General features: G+C 36.7%; 1 protein-coding gene and 1 pseudogene across 1 annotated transcript; one reads left to right on the top strand and one right to left on the bottom strand.

Annotated features, from left to right (window-relative positions):
* The first annotated feature begins 426 nt into the window (after nt 1-426).
* LOC145203962 (uncharacterized) lies at nt 427-2,562 on the top strand (annotated as a pseudogene).
* Nucleotides 2,563-5,893: 3,331 nt separating this feature from the next.
* On the bottom strand, nt 5,894-19,062 carry LOC145203964 (SAGA-associated factor 29-like). The gene is made up of 6 exons (XM_080076352.1): nt 17,606-19,062; nt 17,341-17,352; nt 16,314-16,439; nt 8,980-9,052; nt 6,503-6,682; nt 5,894-6,241 (listed from the first exon to the last, which is right to left on the bottom strand). Exons 1-6 carry the CDS (start codon nt 18,490-18,492, stop codon nt 6,179-6,181), a joined length of 1,341 nt encoding a protein of 446 aa, XP_079932478.1. The 5' UTR covers nt 18,493-19,062; the 3' UTR covers nt 5,894-6,178.
* Nucleotides 19,063-23,853: the final 4,791 nt, after the last annotated feature.

Genomic DNA, 23,853 nt, shown 5'->3' with positions numbered 1-23,853 from the left:
TCGATGGCTTCCCCGCCGAGTTCTACCTAACATTTTGGGAAGACTTAAAAGGCCTTTTTTACGGCGGCGTGGAGTTATTCGATAACAATCGGAAATTTGACCCCTTCGCAGTCCAGAGCTGTTACAACTCTTCTTCCCAAAACGGATAAGGACCCGCTTCACCCAGGTAGTTATAGGGCAATTACGCTACTAAATGCTGATTATAAAATTGCCTCTAAAGCAGTTAACAACCGAATACGGTCGGTTTTAAACCATACATGGTATTAGTACCAATGTATCGATTTGGTATGAAACCATTCTGGTCAGGAGATATTACTAAATGCTGATTATAAAATTGCCTCTAAAGCAGTTAACAACCGAATACGGTCGGTTTTAAACCATACATGGTATTAGTACCAATGTATCGATTTGGTATGAAACCATTCTGGTCAGGAGATATTACATCTCCTGACCAGAATGGTTTCATACCAAATCGATACATTGGTACTAATATTCGACTTTTATTTGATATTATAGACAGTGCCGACCACCAAAACATTCCAGGAGCAATTTTGTCATTAGACATATTCAAAGCTTTTGATACGTTAAGTTGGGATTTTATGTTTTCTGCATTAGAAGCTTTTGGTTTTGGCCCAACAATTATTAGGTATGTTAAATGTTTTTACCAAAACCCGACATCGGCAATAATAAATAACAGTTTTGTATCTGCGCCATTTAAAGTCGAAAGAGGAGTGAGGCAAGGTGATCCTCTGTCTCCCACGCTTTTTGTTACAAGTATTGAATGTCTAGGGATAATGTTAAGACAGGGGAACTTTTCAGGTATAAAAGTACATGACAAAGAATTTAATGTTTCCATGTTTGCGGATGACACCGTTTTGTTTCTCTCCGGCAGCGATAATGACTTCCGCGAAGCATTAAGTATAATCACAGAGTTTGGCGATATGTCGGGATGCAAAATAAATATGAACAAATCAAACGCATTTTTTGTTGGTTCCAAACGATCTTGTTGCCACAAACCGATGCAACAAGCCGGGCTCTTGTGGCCTTCTGAAAAAATTAGGTATTTGGGGGTTGTAATTCCGACCACGACGTGCAGCGATGAAAAATTGCTAGAATACAATTTTTTGCCTATACTGCAAAAGATCAGAGTTATTGCAAACCTGTGGTCGACAAGGGGTCTTTCCTTACTGGGGAAAGTAACAATAATTAAAAGCCTACTGGTGCCAATGTTAACATTCAAACTTTGCGTTGTGCCCGTAACTGTTTCAGCAAAATATTTGAAACAACTAATCCGTATACTTTTCCGCTTTTTATGGGGATCAAAATGGGAAATGGTCAAACGAACAACGCTATGCGCAAGTATCGAAGAGGGAGGGGCGGGAATGATTAATGTAGAAAATTATATTCTGGCCCTAAACCTTAAATGGTTTCAAAAACTTTTTGACGAAACCGTAGTCGCGGATTGGAAACAAATCGAGGCACCATACTTACGGGGACAAAGAGTTAACGCTTTTCTAAATGCAACTATATCCCTTAATCGAGCCGAGGTTAAACGTGTTTTACCCTTGAGAACCTTGCGCCATACCCTTGTCAGTTGCATAAATACCTTATATTTGCTAAAACCAAAATCGACAGAAAGGACACTTTGGCTGAACAAAAAAATTAAGTACCAATCTTAATGAAACCCCTGATCGATTCTGGCGTAATGCTCCATAAACACCTATTGACTAATGAAGGAGAGTATGAAACAATTTAATTTTCAGGCTAACAACGCAGAGTTCATTCAATTCATAAAACTTGTTTCAAGTCTGCCTGAGGAATGGGACTCGAACTATACCGACCAACAACTAACTCAGTCAGAACATATATTGAATCTTATTAAAGACACAAACAGCGTCAAAACAATTTACACAAAGCTACAAGACCACGTAGCTCGCGTACCAGTTAAGTCCCAAGACTTTTGGAAAAACAAGCTTTGCATAGATTTTGACATACCGTGGCGAGAAGTATATATTAACAACTTTAATTCCACTATTGAAAATAGGTTGAGAAGTTTTCAAATTAAATTAAATCTGAATGCCATAGTGTGCAACCAAATATTGCACTCCTTTGGGAAAATGGACTCCGACTTGTGCACATTCTGTAAAAATGCTACAGAAAACGTTTACCATGTTTTTTATTCCTGTCATGTAACTAGACTATTGGGAAAACGTTTGTTCATGGATTAGTGCTAGAACCCGAGTCCCACTGACGTTACCCCCCGTGAATTTACTTTTTGGTGTCCACAACGGTGGATCCGGCGATAAATTGGTTAACTGTATGTTGTTATGTGCCAGATATGTCATTTACCAATGTAAATATAGTGAAAATAAACCTACGGTATCTAGATTTGTACGCTTCCTTAATTCAGTACGTGTATCAGAATGTCATGTATCAAAAAAACGTGGAAACTGTCTTGCATACCGCAAAAAGTGGTGTCGCCTGTTATGTACTGAAGTGTGATGTAATTTGTTACTGTTTTTCGCTCTTTTTATTGTTCGTCAATAAAAAAATAAAAAATAAAAAAAATGGTGGCAGACGTAAAATATGAGGTCACAAAGGCGTGCAAAAACAAAGAACTCAACTCAAAGCCTAACAAATTTCCCTTATAGAATGGAACGTTCAAGATTTAGAAAAAAACTAAATGTTTGAAGCATATTGTTTATTTTTGACTGCACGTTGCAGTTTATCATTGGTCTAGCAACGTTTAAAAAATATTTCGTCAAGTTGTTGTTTCTTTGTATTACCTGAAAAAAACATTTTTTTTATTGTAACACATTCGCATTGCACACAATAATGGCCAAACACTCAAACAGTTGCTTGTTTGATGTCATAAACAAGGGATTAACCAAATCAGGTTGGAGTTTTTAAGCAAGTTTCGTTGCAACACCGTGTTTACTCGATTGTAAGCCGCCCTCGTTTATCAGCCGCATGTTGAGGTGTTAAAAAAATAATGCAAGCCGCCCTTGATTGTAAGCCGCACGCTGGAATTTTAGATACGATTGTTCCTAAATACATCTTTCTGTTGTTATGTGGTATGACTATTTGCCCATATCTGTTAGTTACGTTGATAAATGTACCCAACCGAACGTATATCGACGTATAATCTGTACACGCATACATGTTTTGAACCCCAAATAATTTAAAATGTTGGAGTGTAGAAATAATTTCGGTATAAAGTTACCGCCTTCGATTATAAGCCGCACAAACTTCAGCTAAAAAAACAATATAAGGCGCGGCTTACAATCGAGTAAATACGGTATTGTCAGTATGTTTGTTTAAAACAGTGTTTCCCAACCTATGGGGTCGCGACCCAAAGTTGGGTCGCTTGTTTTAGTGACAGTATGAGCATCTACTTTTTGACTTCGGCTTGTGGCGTTATTTTAATATTTCCCAAGACTTTAAATTGTTGCCCAATTATAATTCCATCACTAGTTTTGATAATCGTTAAAACTTTGTGACGTCATAAAGTGTTGTGTTAGTTCAGGTAGAGCAGGGGTTCTTAAACTGGGGGGCGCGCCCCCCTAGGGGGGCGTGAAGGGTTCGCAAGAGGGGCGCAGCCCAATCTGGCAGCAAAGTTTTAACTTGCAAACGATTGTAAATTAATGCATTGGAATTATGTCGGCGCTGATTTCGAACTTATTGTTTAAAGTATAAACGCTTCATTACATTGAAATGGATGTCCAATTGTATTAACCAATCTTTTCCCACTGCGGGCCGCCGCATAGTTTACATGCCCTAGTGCCGTCCTCTCAAACTTAGCCCATGAGGCGATTTTTATATGGGCGCCAAGATATGGTCTTTTTAAAACCCCATTTAAAATCTGTTAAATTATATAGTTAGTCTCATCTTACAAGGAATGCTTGTATATTACGGCATAAGTGACACAATAAGGCAATTGTTTGCGCACAATTAACACTTTTTGTTTTGTCTGTGACGTAATAAACTGGGTTTGGATCAATCCTGGGCGTTGCAATCCTTTGAGAGTCGGTAATATTAATTTTACATGTCGTAACAGTAAACTTTCGTAAGGAGTAGATTAAGTTTTGACAGTAACAAAGTTATCAATACGATTTGGCAATCCAAAAATTGGGTCGCGAGCTGGATGAAATGACCTTGCGGGCCGTAGTTTGGTGACCCCTGTACTATATAGTCGGCTGTACATTCTTTATTTGTTCGCATTTTCGCATTAGAGATTGCCCTGACTTTGAGTGAATCAAAAATTTCTGGGCAACATATGCGTAGTTTAAAAGAATACTGGCAACGTGTCTCTGTGTTCGCAAAAGCCTACTTTTTCGCAACTTATCAGTGTTGAAGTGGCTTTTGCCAACGTTCGGAGCTAACTTGACAGTAGCTTAAAGCGGACCTACCATGTATGTTGTTTCCAAAAAAACAAGACAAGCATCATTAGTGCTAACGTTTTTTAGGGGGGGCGTGAGAATAAATAATTAGTGTAAAGTGGGGCGCGACCGAAAAAGTTTAAGAACCTTACCTTACCCCGACCCTAATAGCCCTAACCGTGAACATTTTTGGAGATACAACCAACCACATTTGGGTGTGTGATTCTCGTTATGGTGTTAGTAGCTCTACCGTTAGTTCACAGTTGAGCGTTGTCTGGCTAATGATGCTTCGATTCAGCTCCTAGTTCGGGCTGAATGAAAATGTTTGGTCGAAAAAAACAACAGCATTTGTTCGTCATAAACTTATTGATTTGCTAAACTGACGTAGCAATTTTCAAAAAGCTTTCTTAATTTACAGATAAAATATACAATTAAAATAACATGTCCATGGGTCGCGAAAAAACACTTAACGAATTTTTGGTAAGTATTTGGGTCGCGTTACAAAAGGTTGGGAACCACTGGTTTAAAAGGAACATTTTATTAATTTTTATTTAGATTTTACGATGTTTCATACGATACCGCTATAAACAACCCAAAATTTCCACGGTGGCCGCCACCTTGCTTAACAAACATTTTTTGCTGTTTTTGTGGGTATAAAGTAATCGTTTGATTTTTTACACACTTGAAATGAATCTTAGCAATTATTAACTAAATATGCCTCGAATTAGAAAAAGTCCTCATGCAGTTTGATCCCATTCGATTGGCAATTAAGGCGGTAATCATTTTAATGAAGGTTTCAAAGTCATTGCTATTTGGGCTTCATTTGTAATTATTTTATGCATATAATTAAAGAGGTTTAGATCAGGGATATGTGTCTCGAACACCCTTTGCGTTATTTTTTTTTCAAAAGAATATAGGCTACTGGCGTGGCAACATTTTCTTTTCTAAACCTCAAATAACCGCTAGTATTCTGACAATTGTTTGGCCCTAGTTCTTCCATCACCAGTAACCTATACGTCTGGAACACTTTGCCAGTTGCTGCAAACAAAACAAAGCTTGTTAATCCCGCCTCAAACGGGTAGGATCGATTCCGAATATTCGACGAATATGTGGAACTGCACATATAATTTGAATATGGCATAAAACTCGTCAAAAATTCGAATTTAGGGCAGTTATAGCACGCATTTTTAAACGATTTTTCGTTTCCACGCTTATTAGTCACAGTTGAGGATTAAATAAGCTATACAAAAGGATAACGGGCATCTGTTTGAAGAAGACCATTTCCTGTTATTACGCAGAGCTAAGGTGATCTAAGTTTTTCTAAAAAAGATGTTCGGGACCCCACCTCTTGATCCATGATTGCCAGTTAGGATCAAACGTAAGAATATATATATTCTTTGTTGGGTTTAAATGTGTATAACACAAAATACTAGATTAACAACACTGTGCAGAAATGTAACTATAAAATGTAAAGTTATTCAGTTCTCTTTCATGCAAAGCTTTATTTACCTTAATTTGTACTGCTTAAAGAGATTTATTTGATTAGTCCAGGTACAACACTACATACAAAATCACAAGTAAGGCATAACAATTCAAACAACTGCATACAACGTTGGTAAATTGGGAATTTAAACTTTCAACTAGGTTGCACAATCATATTTTTACTTATTTGCTGTGAAACATGATATGGGATAGTCTGCCACATTTCACAGTTTATGAGCGATAAAATGTGTCAAAATTACCCCCCCCCCCCCAAAAAAAAACTAATGTATATTCCAAAACAGCACTTTTGGTTTTCTTCACAATCTTTTACGATCAGCTAAAACTCTAATAATGCAGCCCATTCCACCTTTTGCTGTCACCTAATAAAGCATATAAATTTATGTTATGTGTGGCACAAAAGCTTTGATTGTAAACTCTGCACTGGTTTTGTCAATACATTGCAAACATCTGAATATAGTCTTAATATATGATTAGAATTACTTTTATACGACTCAAAATCTACAAGTTAATTTAGTACAAACAAATCTTTGATTTTTTAATCCTTTCACACAAATTTCCAAACACAAACAACCTATAAGGAACAGTACAATAATTGCCAAAGGTGTGTGCACTAAAAATACCTTCTCGTGCCATGTAAGCAAACAAGCACACTGTTGTCCATCCAGGTTCATTGAAAATCCCTTATAAATGTACTTCATTATTGCATCCAATTCTTCAATGTTGAGAGATTGAATGGTTGAGGCTACATCACCAGCCTTTATAGAAGACAGAACTCTGATAGTGAGAAGTGTGGCATTCTCCTGAGAAAATGAAACAATTTTATGTTGAAACTTTAAAGCAGGGGGTGGGAAACTGCGGGCCGCGGGCTTGTCTTTTCAATGTGGCCCGCATCACAATTTTGTTAAAGTACAGCATAAAACATAGCAAAAACAACAACAATAAAATGTTTATGTACAAATATTTACTTGAAAAGACTTCGACATTTCCACATTTGACGCCAAACTTACTAAAATTGCCACACAGTCAACCACTTGCTGTATTTGTGACATAACAGTCACTTGATTGTCTCTCCTTGCAGTAACAAATCATTTGCCATGTGGTGTTAGTTTAAAATTGATTTTAGAGCTATTAGCGTGGATCCTTATATTGTTACATAAAATATATTCGGTATAATGGAGCTAGGGTGTTTCAGAAAGAATGGACAGATTTTAGCCAAATTAAGTGATAAACCCGTATGCCTTGTTTGTTCCAAACAAGTAACAGTAAAGAAAAAATCAAATCTGGAGCGATGAAATATAAAATCACTTGTGTGCTTAGGGTATTATTATATGGATTTTAAAATAAAAAAATATTTGACCCGCACGAAAATGTTGTGGTTTATGGGGCCCGCAGTACGAAGTAGGTTCCCCATCCCTGCTTTAAAGAATAGTTTGGTTCTCTAGAACACGGCTTCCCAAACTGGGGGTCACGACCCCGGAAGGGGTCGCTTAACAAACTTGAGGGATCGCAGAGAGCTGTACCAATTTTGCAGAAAGTACTCCATACACTGGCGTAGAGTATGGGGGTGCCGCACACCCCCAACCTTAACCTTTGCATAACGTCACAATGTCATGTTTGTTCAAGTTACGTTGTTTTTGTTTCCAGATAAGTGCAAACGCGCTTGTAGTGATGCCATTGATCGAACAAACGTCAGTCGCAATGCAACAATTCTCCGAGTACCGGTAAGTGGCTTTCCTATACATTGCCAATTTTCTTTGTCTTATTTAATAATTTACCACCTGCATCATTTGTCATGCTCAATCTGAAGTTACTCAAATTTATTTAGATTCCTATCTTTATCTAGCATTTAATAACATTATTGTTTTTGCAAACAAAAATAAGTGCAACTATTTTTAATATCGGATGGGAAACTGACCCAGCAACCAGTGATGCTTCTGATGTCATAAGGCCGTTAACATATAGACACTGTTTAATGCAGGTAGATCATACAAAAGTAATATATGTTCAGTTGCCTGTATAAGAATATTAAATACAGATACTTTTCGTTTGTGTCGATAAGCAGCATACAAAACATTTGACACTTAAGTTGCTAGTGGGGGTAACTGTGGGGGATATCAAGTAGTGATGGGACGATACCAGGTTTTGAAGCGAGTACCGATACCGAGTACGAGTACCACATGTATATAGCTTCGATACCGAGTACGATTACCGAGTACTTAAGTGCAGTGTTGTACTTAGTTGTATATCACCTGCTAATTTATCTGCCATGGTCGGCGTACAGGCGTGCACACACACATGCAGAAAAAAGTAATCTCCATACAATAGCGATAAAAATACGTAACCGGGCGGAACTTTTTCCCAAATTTGTACTGTCCGAAGCAAATATTGGCACAAAGTTTTCAGTGTTCTTATAGTGTAAATCGGCCTTCGGTACTCGCATGTTGGTATCGAAAACTGAGACAAAATATTTCGATACCGAGTACGAGTATCGATACCACTGAAATCGTTCGATACCATCGATACCGAGTACCCGTCCCATCAATAATATCAAGTCAAATGAAATCGATGGCACATCTACATGAATGTATCTACCAGCTGTGGAAGTTTCTAAATTCATCAAAGATTGCATGCCTAAATAACGTTGCATGAAAAAGGTTACCAAGTGCAGCTGTAGTATTCAAATGCACTTGTTGTTAAATGGCAATATTGAAACTTTTGGCATTTCACACACACAAAAAGTTTGGTTTCAGCCAAATTTTACAACAATCTATACCAGTGGTTCTCAACCTTTTTTTGTTGCGACGCCTCTGGAAAAGTTTTCTGGACTTGCGACGAACCACCAAATAAAAGTTAAAAGGAAACGTAATATTAAAGTTGTGTTTATTGACAAAACAACAATAAGCATCGAAATGGAACTATTCTGCGACGCCCTTGGAAAATTGAAACGACGCACCAGGGCATCGCGACGCTTAGTTTGAGAACTGCTGATCTATACCTTACACTAGTATACTCTGTAAACCATTTAATTTAACATTTTTCTAATATATAGTGAGTAAACTGCTGGGTTAAACATTGGGAGGACCAACTTTTAACTTACCTTTGTAGCAATGTCTTTTGTCCGTACCGGTAAACTTGCTAAACAAGTCCTCAGTGCTTGAGCATTGTTTCCACTAAAAAAAATATATATATACAGTTTTCAACAGGAGTGATCTAATGCTACACAAAATTTAGACTTAGCATATGTTGCTAATGACCATACACTGTTAGTTATCATATTATATATTTAGTTTTTCCACTATTTGGTTACGAAAACATGGATCAATTAATATAGATTTTTACATGTTACAAAACAGTATTTTTTTATATTCCATTGCATATTTGACAATTTTCTACATGCATCTCTTGACCCACTAAAATAATTGGTTATGAGCAAACTATTAACAGTATTAATATAGTACTAATATTTTTAGATTAGTAGAAAGCATTAACCCTAACTTTATAAGTGTTTGTTCATGACACGATTATAATGTTGTGCATATTGACAAAAGTAGTAAACAAGAATAAAAACTAGAAGGGTGGCTTAGCACATATTGCCCTTGCATATACACTATAACCAATTTTAAAAGATTAATATATTTCCTACACTTATTTTATACTGGGTCCCATATCATCCACTGTCTTTTATAACCTTGGTTGTTTCTGCAAGCAAAAACTCATCGGTCCCCAAACGAGTCAGACAAACTTCAGGGAAAAAATACTCATTTTAGGGGGCTAGCGGGGTAAATACTAGGGTTATCAACAAAAACAAAGTGGGATGCACATCTACCATCTGTGTAAATTTCAGCCAAATCTTGTCCGACTCGTTTTTCCATCAAATGTTTGATGGATTTGGATGAAATTTACACAGATGGTAGATATAGTTATGTAGATGTGCATCCCATTTTGTTTTTGTTGATAACCCCAGTATTTACCCCGCTAGCCCCCTAAAATGGGTTATTTTCGTCCCAAAGTTTGTCTGACTAGTTTTTCTATCAAATGTATGATGGATTTGGATGAAATTTACACAGATGGTAGATATAGTTATGTAGATGTGCATCCCACTTTGTTTGTCCAAATAACCCTAGTATTTACCCCGCTAGCCCTAAAATGGGTGAGTTTGTAAACAGTGTCAGAATTGGCTGAAATTTGGTTAGCTTGTAGAGTATGCCATTTATAGTTGTCGATTGTTGTGTTCAACCCTGTAGCCCTAACATTTACCCCACAAGCCCCCAAAGTGTAAAACGTATTTGTATGTTACTGGACATCACAAACGAAAGATTTCTATTGCTCAATAGTGTTACAAGGGCAAGCAGTTGTATGTTACTCGTTTGTGACTTTGTGGATTGCTTGGTGAATGTTTTTGTACCATGGCAGTTAGGGGGTTGTTGCCCTATGACAGGGGTGGGCAAACTATCACTTGACACAATTTCTTCGTTCGATAAAGGTAAATAAACGTAAAGGCGATTCACGTTTTCAAATACAGCCCTTTTTGCACTGTTGACGCCAAAACTTTGTTCACATTGGATCAAATTTAGGTCGTTGCAATACTTTGCAAACGGACATTAAACACGGCTTTGGATTCGTTAACACAGACCCGCACAACACCTAAAAATGGATACTAAAAGCGGCTCGCTTTGTTTAATGTTGGCGCAGGAATTTATCAACAAAAAGACGTGGCGTAGCCTATGTTGCAACAAATGCTTGTTTATTTTGAAACAATTGCAATTGTGGCGTTTCAACCAATGTTTGTCCAATAATTTCAGTGACAACAAGTGTATTTGCACATAGCTGAAAATATACTCCGTTAATATTTTGGGAAAAATCAGGGGTGCACAACCTGCGGCCGTATGGCCACGGAGACGAGTTTGTGCGGCTGTGACCATGTATGTCAAAAAATACACGTGCTGGCGGCGGTGACGTAACTAAAACTATTTTGCCAAATATTTTGATTTTGAAACTGCTAAAAACAGATTTCATGAGACTGGAAAAAAGATTACCAGCCTAGTGACCATATGCGCCAGGCTTTTTATCCGCTTATTGTGTGCAAACAATGCGAAAGAACAGGCACCGCAATTGTCACAATACAGATTATGACGTCATAAACAGTTAGCTCCGTTTAGCTAAACTTATGCGTCAAGTAAGAAATTTTTAATCTGAGCATTTTAGGCGGCTTTAAATGGTATATATATATATGATATAAACCTAATTCTTTACACTAGTTATTTTAAAACAAAAAACAAACAAGCAAGCAATTGGCGGCCGTTGGTGAAATACTATGCGGCCCCCTGAGATTACGAACTTTTAAATGCGGCCCTTGCACCGAAAAGTTTGCCCACCCCTGCCCTATGATGTAAGAAACATTACGGTTGTTGCTCAAAACACCTCTAGTGGTCGACAAACATTGGCGGATTTGGCTGAAATTTTGCAGTACTATTGATTGAGTCATTGAGGCTTCCTATGTTTTTTAGTATGTGTGTCGGACCCCATTAGTTACCCTACTAGCCCCCTAAAATGGGTCAGTTTTTTAAACGGTGTCGGGATTGGATAAAATGTGGGTAGTATGTGGACTATGCTATTTGTAGGTTTCAATTGATGTGTTTTACCTTGTAGCCCCAACATTTACTCAACTAGCCGCTTAAAATAAATGAACTTTTAAAAAACGTCCTAATTATATGAAATTTTGCAAAGTTTATTAAACATACGAAGTCCTCAAATGTTATGTTTTGCCCTGTTTTTGCCCAGCACCACAACTTAACCAACTAATTCCTAAAATGGGTGACACTTTTTACAATGTTCGAATTGAATGAAAACCGGACAGCTTGTAGAATTTGCTATTTATTTTTTGTTTTACCCCATTATGCCACTACTTACTCCTTCGTTTCTTTGAAAAGGAACGTTAAATAGGACATACGTTAAACAATATCTGGGGTGAATCCAAATTTATATAGTTTGTACTCTACATAGTATTATTATTTAAGCCCAGTGCCGATCACTGCGTTTTACCTTACAACACTAAACATTCACATGGCTATCTCTTGAAATGCATTATCTACAACTTTGCATGTGTGGGGACCCATGAGTTTCTGCTTGCAGAAACAACTAAGGTTATAAAAGACAGTAGATGGTATGGGACCCAATATAAAATAAGCATAGGAAATATATCAATGTTTTAAAATATGTTATAGTGCAGGGATGGCGAACCTTATTAGTTGAATGGGTCAAACATGATATCAAAATTCGGAAAGAAAACAAAGTGGGTCACATATTTTATTATATGTCAATGTCAATGTTAAGATGCTTGTTGCTGCATTTTTTCTGCAAGGCTTGTGATCCTAGGTAGTTTTCAGTTTAATACACGCAGCAGTCATATCTGAGCTGAGACGAGTCCTGGCACTTGATTTTATGAAATTCATGCGTGAAAACAAAGATTCGCATGAACATGCGGAACCGAACAGCGTCAACAAATCGTTTCAAGTTGTACATTTAAATAAACATATCTGTTGCCTCACAATTGACTCAACAATCTGTATATTGAGACAATAGGCAATCTGGCAAAGGACTTAAAGTTAACTGTTGCGTTGGTTTTTAATCTTGGAAATCTGGTAACCCTACCTATAGTAATCAGTATAAATTTTTGAAACTACAAGTGGGTCACTGGAATTCACGTGGTGGGTCACTTTGTGACCCGCGGGTCAGTGGTTCGCCATCCCTGTTATAGTGTATATGCAAGGACAATATGTGCTAAGCCACCCTTCTAGTTTTTAAAAAGATTTGGTTTCGGCCGAATAATTTGTTGCGTTTCGACCGAAACCGAAACTTTTACGAACACAAATTTAAAACGTTAAACATGTCTTTTCTGCTTGTCTTTTCTACAGTACCACACAATCTTTCAAACTACACTATAACTAAAATCATGTCAACTATTTTTAAAACATTATCATTTTTCTCACTGTAGACAAAATCTGTAAATTATTGGCAGGTTGACAACCTTTGTGGCAATGATAAAACCCCGAATATTCGGTTTCGGCCAAACTGAATAGCTGATTCAGTAAATACTGTTGCTGTTCCTAGAAAACCATACTATTACAGACACTGACAAACCAAGAAGCCATATTGCAGCAAAGGGATAACAATTGTTATTTAGGTAATTTTGTTTTGCAAAATGTATACACCTGTAGAAGCCTCTAGCCATGCTGTTGCTAAACTAAATGACCATTGAATAATCTTTTGGCAAGGTAGCACACAGGTAATCCTTTGTGTTCAACAACAAAAGGGAACCCATAATAACTCTCAACCATTCAACTTTTATTACATGTCAAAATGCATTGACAGACAACACAGTCTGAAATCAAAATATGTTCTACAGGGCTGCAAGACAGCTGTTCTAAAATAACAAGACTGCAAGACAGCTGTTCTACAATAACAAGACCGACACTTCTTTTTGGCAGTAAACTTAACTATATGTGTAATAAACCGTGATAGTGTAGTGCAGGGTTGTCAAACACGTGACCCTCCAGGAGTTTTTGTGCAGCCCACGACGTAACTTTTAGAATTTATGTGTTTTACTCAGGCGGAATACCCTGTCAGACAAGAGAGTTTACATGACACAATCATGCCCCAATCAGGGTTGAGTAACGAGTCCTTTTAGTCGAGTCTCAAGTCAAGTCAGTAAGGGTTTGAGTCCCAAGTCAAGTCAGAAGGGGTTCGAGTCTCAAGTCGAGTCAAGTCAAATGAGGTTCGAGTCTCAAGTCAAGTCAAGTCATTAGCGGTTCGAGTCAAGGCAAATCCCAAAAAGTTTTTGCAAGGAAAGGTTAAAGGTTTAGATAATTATTCTATTTGAATGGTTCATCGCGACTTTTTTACGGACCCCACTTTATTACAGTGAACAAGTCCCATCAACGACCCTTTCTTAGGAGTAGGGTCAACTTTAATGAAACACGTTAATTGACACTCATTAAACAGAGTGGACAAGAATGTCAATCTGTTCAAATGGGTTTTTGAAAATCCAAAATCATTTTTACTGCATGCGCTAGAAGAGCATTTGTTCAGTAATATAAGCACTTAAAAGCGAATACTTAGCCTTGACATGTACTGCATTTGTGTAGCCTACCTTAAAGCAAGCAAAAAGTACAATGCTTAATGCCAGCGTAATTTTGTGCATGTAGCAGCGACTTCGTTACGTTAAAATTAAGCAAAAATAACTTCACATCGCACATTAAATTGCTTTTGTTGTTTAGTTGAAGCCAACTGAACAGGTTATTAATTATAAGGAATTTCCGTTTTGTTGGTGAAATAACGAGTTCGAGCCAAGTGTCTACTAAGACGAGTCTAAGTCGAGTCTTTTCACAGATGAGACTCAAGTCAAGTCTTTGAAAAAGGTGACTCGAGTCGAGTCACTGACTCAAGTCTCCCCAACACTGGTATATGCAGCATTTTAATAGTGGTATATGCAATTGTGATTGTGGTGCCATTCTTTTTACACAAAGCAATAAAGCACAGTTGGCTCTTTCACTGTGCTACACTGTATATCTGCTTGTTATTTATTACAACATTGTGTTTTTTAATGGCATTAATGAGCATTTTACTTTTTAATGTTAAACTGTAACAAATGCTTTCATAGAGCAGCCCTCAACTTACTTAAAAGTTTGTTTTAGGCCCACACTGTTTTAAGTTTTACACCCCTGTTATAGTGCACTATGAAAATCATGCTCATATTTTATATTGAACCCAGTCAAATATTTTAAAAACTAGAATAGTGGTTTTTGTATATGTTGCCAGTTTACTACATCATATTTAACAATGTATCACATATTCCATTTACTATATGTATGATGGATATATATTTTGCACCTACATTTCATTGGGTCCCTATCTTTTTCCTGGAACTTTATAATATAATTGTTTCTGCAAGCATAATCTAATGGGTCCCCACACATGTGCATATGCGATTTGGTAACAGTAAAAATAGGGCACAATCATTGTTTTCAACCGTCACACATTATACGTAATACAGCGCAAAAAATTAAATCCAGCCAAACATCCAATAGAGCTTTTATGAACACTGTCTTCACTTTGTAGTTGTGTGTTTATTGACAACCATCGCAACATTACCACGTTTTCCTTACTTCATAAAAGAAGCGTCGATTTTTCACGGTTTTATTTCCGTCAGTAATCATTTTCTTGTGGCTTGCGAATGTTGTTAGATAAAGATATGGCGTCGATCGAGGCAGGAGGGGCCTGTTGTTAACCGCCATAAGACGCAAAACAGCGGGATACAACAATTGCATAACTAACGTTTTTAAATGATCTACAAACATAACTTAATTGCACAGTGCAAAAAGACTGCCTTATAGCATGTCCAGTTATGCGCGAGGCCGAGATATTCGCTTTTCAGTGGGCAGGTTTCCGCTTTTCGCGCCCAATTGGGCTTTTTTCGACATGGAGTTGCGCATTGTTTTCACAAGGTAGAAAATGGATGAGTCCAATTATTTAAACTTTTAACAAAGTTTCAACATTTTTTTTCCTTAATTGCCCTTTGTTTGTTGAGTTATGATTTTTAATCTGCACATAGCATTCCCTGGCGCCGTTAAGTTTATACATACCAACAATACGATTACACAAATCGTGCTGTTGCTCTGCGTTTCGAAACACGAATAAGTTGTCCTACATTAACGTTTACAGCGCAATATAACTAACATCGCAACATCTTAATTCCAACCAGTGAGAAAATGGTCAAGTGACGACTGCGTTCATACATGAAGCAGAGGCATTTTTTCCAAGCGCCACTATCGTCAATCACTCCCATTGCGTCAGCTGTGCACTGAGCGAGCACAAATTTGACAAAAGACAGCATGTAAAAACAAATTTGGGGCTGTAAGAGTAAATACTGAGCCGGTTGCACTGAAATTTTAACAGCCAACAAGGAGCACCCTATCCACAGCTGTTTAAAATTTCAGCAGGTTAAGTCTTCATTTTCTGACCTCATTAACATGTGAACAAACAAACAAATATTTGGGAGTAAAGGGGTGAAAATGGATATATAACTTCAAGTTACAAAATACTTTAAAATACGCTGCAATGTACCAAACAAAAAGAATGAAACTCCAGAATCATCTGCTTTAGCAAGTATAGCCGTTTTAAAAATTTCACATTTTGGGGGGCTGTGGGTGAACCGAGGGGTCAAACGAGGTCAAAATTCACATGGACCATCTTTAGACCAATATCTATAATATGTGTAAATTTGAAAAAGTTTGAACCATACTTTCTTGACCGTGGGAACAAATCCGTGTTAGACGGAAAAAAAGAAATAAAGAAAAAAATATATAGACAAAAACAATATGAGTCCCCTTCAGGGAAGGGGACCCATAATGATGATTGTGAAATAAATCCTACCCAAGCAACAATTGATTAACTTCCTGGTTATCAGGCCCAGAGTCATTTTGGTCCACTTGATCTTCATTAAATTTTTCTTCGTCATACTGATCAACATCAATTCTCCGAAAACCCTTGACACCAGAGCTGATTGTTTTTGACATAGTGAAAAAGACTATTTTTTCTGTAAAAAACTTTTTTAATAAATTTTGACATCCATAACACCACAAGGCTAGGTTTCCTATATGTTGCCAATTTATACATAAACACACAAATCTGTTGAGTTGCATAGGGATTGGGAATTCTGAACCTGACGTTTATATGAAAATTGTCCACTTGATTAGTAAAATAGTGTTATTTTAAACAAATGTAAAAGCACCTAGAAAGGTGGCTTTCCTATTTATTTTCAATTTTTTATATTCTATGTCCTATTTAACAATAAACGGTTTACATGTTTTATCATACTAACATGAATGTTTTCGAAAGCAAAAACCAATGTAAGGTTTTAACCCGAATGTGCAGCTAAGTTTGAAACATTCTTTCTTGTCCAACCAAATGGAACAAACCAGAAAGCCTTTTTTTACCCATTAAACAAATTAGACAACATTAAGTAGTGAAAGTTACACTCAATAATTACTAGAAACCAGATGCAGCGTAGCTCATCTAAGAGTTGGCAGTCAGACATTATGACTAAGCACCCTATAAATCAATTCAAACTTTTAAGTTTGTAAGAAGTATATATTAGTGAAATGTATGTTGTTGTACACTTTTAATATGTATCTATCTTTTAGTTTATCACATACACCGATTAAAGTGTATGGAATCATGCATTGCCGTTTATAACCAATGACAGACTACAATTTTGGATCCAGCATCCCAAAGCAATTTAACACAATATGTAATTTACAATTCAGATATAAAAGACATGAAAATCAGCTTTAAAGTGAATCGATCCACATGTTTAAACAAAAATACGTATTTAGGTTTATCATACTTACAATATGAACACCAGTTTCAAGACAGCCAATTCAGTAACAGTCAGACGTACCTTATTTTATGTCTGAAATTAACACAAACAGTAACAAGTTATGTTGCTATATTATGAACTGTCCTACTACTATTACGCTGAACAATTCTTTTTAACAGGCAGGGGAGTGAACTAAAAGTAATAATGTGTGTCTAAAGTTTAAAATTAAAATATTTTAAAGCATTATTTAAAAAGTAACCAAATTTCTGTGAGCCTAAAATTTCACAATTATTTATTCTGCTATTTTCTTTTTACATCTTTTATTTCTTTTGGAACAACAGTATACTTTTGTGCCACCCGCAAAGCAGGAGAATATCCATCAGCATAGGAATTATCCTCAAACAACACAAGATAATCATCAAAAGAAGATGTAGGTCTTTCACTAATGACAGCACGATAAAAACATGTTGTCTGTGGATAAAGAGCCATCACCAGAGTGCCTTTTTCAAACAATGCATTTGGGTCAGTTTCAGGATTTGCCTTCCATTGTGGAAGAGGCACAACTTTTCTCTTGCTTAGTGTGTGAAATGCTCTTCCCTCCTCATCAATATCATCAACTTCATATTTTAGTGTTGTTGAATTGTACGAAACAACTTCTGCAAGTATCCACTGTTCCTCTTCCTCAGTTTTTACTTTGGCCGCAACCTTATCACCAGGTTTAGCAATGTAATCTACTGAAGCACTAATAGCTCCACATAAATATGGGACCTTTTCATGGGGCTTACCAATCCATAAAGGCAGGGTCTGTGCAGATTTTTGCAGCATGCTCATTAACACTCCCCGGCGCATACTCTTTCTTGGTTGTTCATCAACAACAGATGCTGTGGAAACTCTTGTTGTAACACGTTTTTCCTCTTGCACAGATTTGATTCCTGCAATTAACTCAAGGCACTTTCTTAACATATCACATTCTGCATCAGAGTCTTGTAATGCAGTATTATACAATGAATTTAATTTTTGTTTATAATATGAGGATATTTTTTGTTCAGATTGTACTTTTTCATGAGTTTTTGAAATCATTTCCAGATTGAGTACTGCACTTTGTCTTTTCAGTTCGGTTTCAAGAATGGCATCAAATAACTCACTTATAAGAGTTTTTAATTTGTTTTCATAGTCACTTGCCATTTTGTTAAACTCAACACTGGTAACTAAAACAGCAATCGTCATGTACATTTTATGAAATGTTTTAACATTTTTGTACACTATAATGGATTGGATGATTGTTTTAAGGGTTTTAGCTATTAACTCAGAATGCAAACATTTTAGAGCATGCAGCAGGTAGTCTTAGCTTTTGTCAAACTCCAGTATGGATAGTATGGCAGCTACACACCCGAGACTATTTTTTTTCAAGTTTGATTGCACACTTGAACAACCCCTCGGAAAAAGCCTTCGACGAAAATTTTCTATTGTTTTCTTGCGTTATTGACAAAACATTATTTAGAGGTGCTAAATAACTTCTGTTTTCCAGATTAGTTACATTAGTTAACCAGTGGCGCAATTGCATTTGACTGTTATTTTGAGATTTTGTTAAATATTTGTAAATTTTTCTTGATAAGGTGCACACTTGACTGGTTCGTGTACACCCTAAAATTTCTTCTTGCACACTTGCACACTTAAAAATTCTTCGTGCACACCCGAGATCTCGGCGAAATGTGCCATAAAATCCAATGTGGGTCACACTGACACAGTTGTTCTTTTGTTAGAATTACAGGTGAACTGTTTTTTATCACTTTATTACATAACAATAAAACGTTCTTGTCATTAAACGAAACTTTAACAAGTAATTGCAGTTACGCTATATGCACAACGTAAACACTTCGCAGTTGCAAAAAAACAGCAATTTACCAGGATGCACGGGTAAAGTTGACGAAGAAGGAAGTAAACCGCGGCGTTCCGCGTATGTATATAATACTTTAACGTAACACAAAACTGCAGTACATTTTCTAAAGCAGCGTTTCTCAAACCATAGATAATTAGATACTACATGTTTTTTTTGTCATAACCGTCCCTTCGTATTTTTTTATAACTCCCAAGTTGATTTATAAAAGTTAATTTAGTATCCCCACAACAACATACAGAATGAATTTAGTTCAGATTTGTAAAATCACTTTTCGTAAGATTGCCTGGGAATGTTTCAAGGCCAATTAGGCTACACGGTTATGATTGCATGTTGTGTTTTATTATGTTTAATATGAAGTTATCATTAACTGCATTCAAAATGTACATTTAAGGCCCGTTTACACTATGCTTAGCGGCGCCTAACCTAACCTAACCTTGCGACCTCTTCCGTTTACACTGCGATTTTTGGTGCGTAGCCTACCTAGGTGTACTAAATAACATACTCGACGTCATTTTTGGCTCACAGTGACTATCGATGGCCATAAATCACCACATACATTTATTGTTACCTATTTTAGATTCGAAAAAGCTTTGTATGAATCTAAATTAAATGATATTTTGTCAGTAAACATCATTTTGCATCTCGGTAATCATACAGGATTGTTCAGGATGTTGTTGTAAAGATATTTGGCATGTTTATCTTACTTTTATGTTTTTATAGTATGTAGTCCCCTGTGCTGGTCAGCATGTACATTTTAACTGCACATAATTACAATGTGTAAACACAAACAACTTCACATACAATCATGATTCACAACAATGTAATAAATAATTAAGATTGAGGCGAATTACGTTCCATCATTTATTTTTGGCAAATGAGCCAGCTTTTTCAAATCACAAACCCGCACACAGCGATAACACAAACCGTTTGCGCAGGTTCAAGCTGCTTGATACGCAGAAAAACGCTCGGTAGGCGATCGCTCGCTCATTTCTACGAGACTTGAGCGCCCGAAATCAGTCAAGCGCGAAACCAGACAGAAAAAATGAAACAAACAAACTTACGCAGGTTCTACGCATAGTGTGGACTACATGTTCTAGAACAGGGCTTCTCAAACTGTGGGTCGCGACCCAAATTGGGGTCGCGAAATATAATTTTGGGGTCGCGAAACATCATGCGTTATTATGTCATTGTCACAATAAATGTTATACGTGCGTAAATTTATTGTTTAAACATCATTCATGTGTATAGGTTATACCTATGGGGTCGCGAAATATAATTTTGGGGTCGCGAAACATCATGCGTTATTATGTCATTGTCACAATAAATGTTATACGTGCGTAAATTTATTGTTTAAACATCATTCATGTGTATAGGTTATACCTATAAAGGGGTCGCGTAGAAATTTCATTTCTAAAATGGGGTCGCAGAGCAAGAAAGTTTGAGAAGCCCTGTTCTAGAACAGGGGTTCCCAACCTTTTTACGATTTCGTACTTGGACGCTCTGTACTGCCACGCGTACCACTTCTTGCAGAACAACTAATTTGATCGAATCATATTTTATTCAGAATAATAATATTGGCCTACTAAAATAACACCAAAGCACCACAACTAAATTTAATGAGATCTTGCATTTTCGTTGCTTGACATAATACCACCACTAGTGGTACGCGTACCACAGGTTGGGAACCCCTGTTCTAGAAACATGAAAGTGAGATAAACATGCTACCAACCTTTACAACAACACCCAGAACAATCCTGTATGATTACCAAGATGAAACAAAGCTCTTTCGATCCAAAATAGGTAGCAATAAATTTATGCGCTGATTTATGGTCTTCGACAGTTGCTGTAAACTAAAAAAAGACGTCTAGTAGGCTACATTATTTAGTACTAGGTACGCACCGATAATCGCAGTGTAAACGGAAGGGGTCGCAAGGTAAGATAATGTTAGGCGCCGCTAAGCATAGTGTAATCGGGCCTTAAAACAATATATATAGTGCGCGAATCATCGCCTCTGTTTGTTACTTAAAAAAGAAGCAAAATACCACTTCTTGTCACAGAAAACTCATTTGTCTGATTAATTTTTGTTTATACACTTGCAAGATCTGATTACATAAGATTGAAGAAATACTCTGAAATCGCGTGGCGGACCCCAGTTTGAGAACTACTTTGTTCTACAGGATCTTTGAAGTAGCACGTTTGAAACCCTCAGTCAAATAGAGAGTGGTGCTAGTTAGCATCTTCCGTTTTTGAGATGAATGTTTTCAAATAAAAACAAACTGCCACAGAGTGTCAGGGAATACCAGGGGCAGATCCAAAATTCTTTCTAGGGAGGCGATTTCGACCAAAACCTCGATTTGTTACAGGTTTTCATGCCGCATTCGAATTTCATATTTCGCAAAATTAACATACAACTTCAACGACCAAGAAGGGCAATAGTGAAGCGAACTAGAATGTTACACTACAACTACGATAACAAATTTGAGGAATTATACGTTTAATGATAACGTAATAATAAGTTATATATGTGTAGTATAGTTAGTGGGTTCTCCAAAGTAGGCTACGGTAGGTGGCTTTACCAACCCTACCCATCAATCTAGAAAATTGTTTTGTCAAAACCATACAAAACTACAAATGTAGCTGTGTCTGTCTGTTTAACCGATTTGCATATTGCATACCAATATTTTAAATAAAACCGCGCAATTTCGACAGACGCTCGAAGCTAGAGCAGGGGTGTGCCTTTTTCGTAGGTGGGCCATATAACCAATTTCGGACATCAACCGAGGGTCATACCACTTTTTTGTACCCAATAAATTTGAAATTCTTAAATTTGAAAGAATCGATACATTTATTTTCTAAAACATACAGAGTTTGGCCGTGACACTGGCTTTCACAACAACAAAATGTTTATTAGACAAAGGGAATTATTACGTCACATTCGGTGAAGTATTTGCAACTGCCCACCGGTTAGCATATTTCCAAAATGTTTCCGAATTCGAACAACGGGGTTTTTAAGCCAATCACAATGGAGAAAGTTCGCGGGTCACGGCATCTTTCAACCAATCACAACACACCCTGCGTATCAGATTTTGTTAACCAATCAGAGGACACCTTGCGTAGCAACCTGCCTTTTATCGTATTTGAAGTATGTTTATCACAGTTTAGTAATGGTTGTAAATTGTAATAGTTAAATGCAATCGCAATTATTTTGTTCTTTTTTAAACATAACGCTTTAAAACGATTTTGATAGCAATGTCAGTGTCTATCATTCATGAAAAGGATTCTCTGCAGCAAAGTGGGGGAACTTGAGCAACTAAAAATGGATTATTAATGAATATGGTTTTCTAACTTGAGATTTTTGACACTTTTGTCTTGCATCTACAGAAATGTTCAAACAAATTTAAAACCAAGCCAACACACCAAATACAGCATAGATAAGTTTATGACCAGGCTTTTCAGTAGTTTTGATTGGAGACAAAAAGAAGTGGAAAGTTTCCATCTTCTCTTGTGCTCAATCTGCTACACATGTGTAGTTGAAACAGAATCAAGTCTTACCCGAAAAGAAAACCTCAAGTCGAAAGGACAAGAACAGAATGGTCAAGACACCACAAAACATTGACAGCAATTGTTTAAAGTGACCAGCTATTGACACTCACATTTATTTTTGCTTGATATCAATAGCACAAAGTGTAATTTCCTGCTTTGTATCAATCTAAATTAAATCATATTTGTTAGTAAATATGATTTTGCATCTTGGTAATCATACAGGATTGTTCTGGATGTTGTTGCATAGATTGGTGACATTTTTTCTCACTTTCATGTTTCTATAACATGTAGTCCGCTGTGCTAGGGTAAATGTACATTTTAAATGCAATTAATTACAATATTTAAACACAATAAAACACAACATGCAATCATAACCATGTAATAAATACTTAAATTGAAGGCAAATAGCGTGTCATCATTTATTTTTGGCAATTGAACCAGCTTTTTCAAATCACAAACCCGTACACAGCGATAACACAAACCGTTTGCGCAGGTTCAAGCACATTTCTACGAGACTTGAGCGCCCGAAATCAGTCAAGCGCGAAACCAGACAGAAAAAATGAAACAAACAAACTTACGCAGGTTTGAGCGAGCGCGATACGCATAGTGTAAACGGGCCTTAATTAATTCGAATTTAGACACAATACATTAAATGTTTCCGAATTCGAACCACAGGGCTTTTTAAGCCAATCACAAAGGCGGGTTTCCCCGGGTCATGTGACTTTTTAACCAATCAGCGTAGTCGACTCATTGAACCAATCAGACGACAGCTTGCGTAGTAACCAGTCAATTTGCCTTGAGTTACTGTATTTGAAAGTTAAGGTTGTGTGTGGTTTTATAATTGTATTACTAAAATAAAAGCATTTTAAAGGGCATTTTTAATAATTAATCATAAGCTTTTTTGTAAATAATCTTCGTATATTGTTAAGTGGTTTCCCTGCAGCAATGGTGGAACTTGGAGGAAAATTAGTAACAAAAGGAAATTAAGAAATGGTTTTTAGATTGACTTTACAATCAGCAAAAGAATGGGACGAGTTGCTTGAGTCTTTTTGTGTAGTTTCTGGTACTAGCTGGAATGTATACAAAACATTTTTCAATCCTAAAATATTTTGGGGAAACCTTTGTAATGATGCACTGTTGTTGCATCTATT

The sequence above is a fragment of the Phallusia mammillata genome, chromosome 8 (assembly GCF_965637545.1).
Source record: "Phallusia mammillata chromosome 8, kaPhaMamm4.hap1.1, whole genome shotgun sequence".
Taxonomy (NCBI): Eukaryota; Metazoa; Chordata; class Ascidiacea; order Phlebobranchia; family Ascidiidae; genus Phallusia; species Phallusia mammillata.
This window is presented reverse-complemented; position numbering and strand designations above follow the sequence as displayed.

What these genes read in the sequence shown, in the direction of transcription:
- LOC145203964 (XM_080076352.1), bottom strand. Translation starts at nt 18,492, where the DNA reads ATGTACATGACGATTGCTGTTTTAGTTACCAGTGTTGAGTTTAACAAA. An exon ending in GTTAATCAATTGTTGCTTGG is followed by an intron (nt 9,053 to 16,313) that starts GTAGGATTTATT and finishes TATTTTTTTTAG; the next exon opens with TGGAAACAATGCTCAAGCAC. An exon ending in TGCTTACATGGCACGAGAAG is followed by an intron (nt 6,242 to 6,502) that starts GTATTTTTAGTG and finishes ATGCTTTATTAG; the next exon opens with GTGACAGCAAAAGGTGGAAT.